Below are 2363 nucleotides of genomic sequence, written 5' to 3' on the forward strand. Positions count from 1 at the left end.
ACGAGGCTGGGCTCTTAAGCTTGGAGCCAACTCTGGAGGCAGCCCTAACTCCCTGTGTGAGACCTAGCCCAGGCCACCTTCCAGATACACACCCTCTAAGCCCACCCACCTATCAGTGGTCCCAGTGTGAGTGTGAGTGCGTGTGTGTGTGTGCGGCCATGCACACTCATGTCCACATATAGGCATGCATTTCTCTGTCCAGAGTTGCCCATGTCTTGGCCCTTGGCTCCCTCATTCTCCTCCATGTGACTGCCCTGGCCCTGTCTCCATACCCTCTTCTTTTCTGCCTAACCTGTAAACTGAGTTTCTTCGCTGCCTGGTGTCCCCCAGCTGACAGAAGTGCTAATCTTGTCACACCCAGCAGCTGCGTGCAGAAATGCTACTGCAAGCCACAGCGGGCTCAGCAGCACTCTTGCAAGATGTCAGAACTGTCCACCATTACTCTGTAAGTGTGCGTGGCCGACGCTGTGGCCGGGAATCCTGGAGGGGTGGGGGACGCATGCTGCCACTGCCGCTGCTGGAGGAGAGTGGAGAGCCAGCCTGTGCCTCCCAGGCCCAACCCATTCCCGGCTGTTGCATGTTGGTGTCTGTGTGTCTTGTGAGTTCTCTGCAGCCTCATGGTCATGGGGTGGGTGTGCAGGGCATGGGGATGGACCTACGGCCATTGTGAGTGCTTCCTGAGGAGGCAGCACCCCTATGTTCTCTGCCGCTGCTGCCTGGTGTGTGGCCTTCCTCAGTCCCCACCTTCTCTGAGCTTCAGTGTTTTCAACTGCAAAATTATTTCCAAGAGTCTTAGAGCCTCAGTTCATATAGACCTTCGCCTGCACAGGGCAGGGAACTCCACTCCAGTGTCCATAGCACTTTGTGTGTGAGTCAGCATTAACTCACTCACTCCCCACAATTCTATGCGCTGGGTCCTTGTGTCATCACCATTTTACAGATGAGAAAACTGAAGTGCTGAGAGATTAAGTCACTCACTTAAGGACCGCTAATTGGCAGAGGGAGGATTTGAACCCAGAGAATCCTAAGCACTTTGCCCCAAGGAGTCTCTGGCTGGAATATCAGACTCAATTTGGACATGCCTTTTACTCAGGGTGCCATTGTCCCCCTGGGCAGCCCACTGTAATTTGGGCATCTCTGATGCCCTTCTTGGTATTTTAGGATTCTTCTGCCCATTGCTGGCTCCTCAGGGCAGGAGGACAGAGGCTTAGTTCCCATGTCATTATGGGTAGTGGCTTACATCATATGTTTCTGTCCCAAGACCTCGGTTAGCTTAGAAGCACAGTCCCAGAACGCTGGGCTCTAGAGACCCCTTATCTGTCCCTATTGCCCCATTTGCCAAAGTGGCCACTGGGATGCCCTGGCTCCTCAGCAGAAGTCCCTAACTGTTCTGGGGCTGCTGTAGGGCTGACGGGGCGGGAAGGTGTTGCCCTTGGACTGTGCTGTGGAATGCCCTCACTACTATCACTGCACCCACCTTGTGGCTGGGAAAGGCCTGAAGCGTCACTGTTTCTCACACTCTGAATCCATCCCATGTAATGCTACCACGGAAGCTGGAGAGATTTGACTTCTTGGTTTCCAGGGCCCTTTTCAGACTACAGGGACAGGTACTTGGAAATGGTCCCACCTGTGGGGATGGAGGCCAGGAGGAGGAAGGCAGGGGCCACAGGCATGTTCTGGGGCCAGCTTCCTTTCCTGGACTCCTTCAATAGACATCTTTTTAAAAGTAACCCCTATAGGTAGGGCCACAGAGGAGTCCCCAAGACAGCCATGTCCCTGTGTTTCTGGCCATTTTCCTCTGCATTCTTGACTTTCATTCCTTCTACAAGCACCCCCTGTTGCCTTCTGGTGCCAGGTATGGATAACCAGAGATGAACAAGACGTGAGTGCCCAAGAGATAATTGTTTTGAGGATGCTGAGGCTCTCATTCTAGGCCTGTGTGCCACATGGATTTCTTCATGGAACAGGCATTTTCCCAGTGTCAGCTCCCTGCCCCAGATAAATGAGGCACCACTTCCACCTTCAGGGAGTCACAGTCAAAGACAGACAGATAAGAGGAAGGCTGGAAGGATGGACCGGTCAGGATCGCATCCGGGCTCAGCAGGGACCTGCTGGGATCCTGTTGGCCCTTGTTTGTGAGCAGGGTGGGAAGGGGCGGGCACCCACACTCACGGTCCTCTTCCTTTCTGGGCTGAGCTTCCTCTGCCTGAAGATCTCCTCAGGCTGCTCCTCCTCCCACTGTGTCTCCTCCTTCCTTCCTTCTCCTCTCTTAGTGTAAGCTACGAAGTCAAGGGCCTCATATAGACTCCAAGAGTTCGGCTTCTCTAGAGATCTGGAGCTCCCATGTTCAACAGAACATTCTC

The 2363-nt window shown here is 53.9% G+C and overlaps 1 protein-coding gene across 1 annotated transcript in view; it reads left to right on the top strand.

Moving 5' to 3' along the window:
* ADCYAP1R1 (adenylate cyclase activating polypeptide 1 (pituitary) receptor type I) overlaps window positions 1–2363 on the top strand; it is a 15487-nt gene that overhangs the window by 4019 nt on the left and 9105 nt on the right. The window contains exon 2 of the mRNA XM_011925690.1: window positions 362–445. Within this exon, the coding sequence (XP_011781080.1) occupies window positions 420–445 (26 nt within the window). The 5' untranslated portion in view covers window positions 362–419. The remainder of the gene's footprint in view (window positions 1–361; window positions 446–2363) is intronic.

This window comes from Colobus angolensis, unplaced genomic scaffold, assembly GCF_000951035.1.
Source record: "Colobus angolensis palliatus isolate OR3802 unplaced genomic scaffold, Cang.pa_1.0 Scaffold652, whole genome shotgun sequence".
NCBI classification, from domain to species: domain Eukaryota; kingdom Metazoa; phylum Chordata; class Mammalia; order Primates; family Cercopithecidae; genus Colobus; species Colobus angolensis.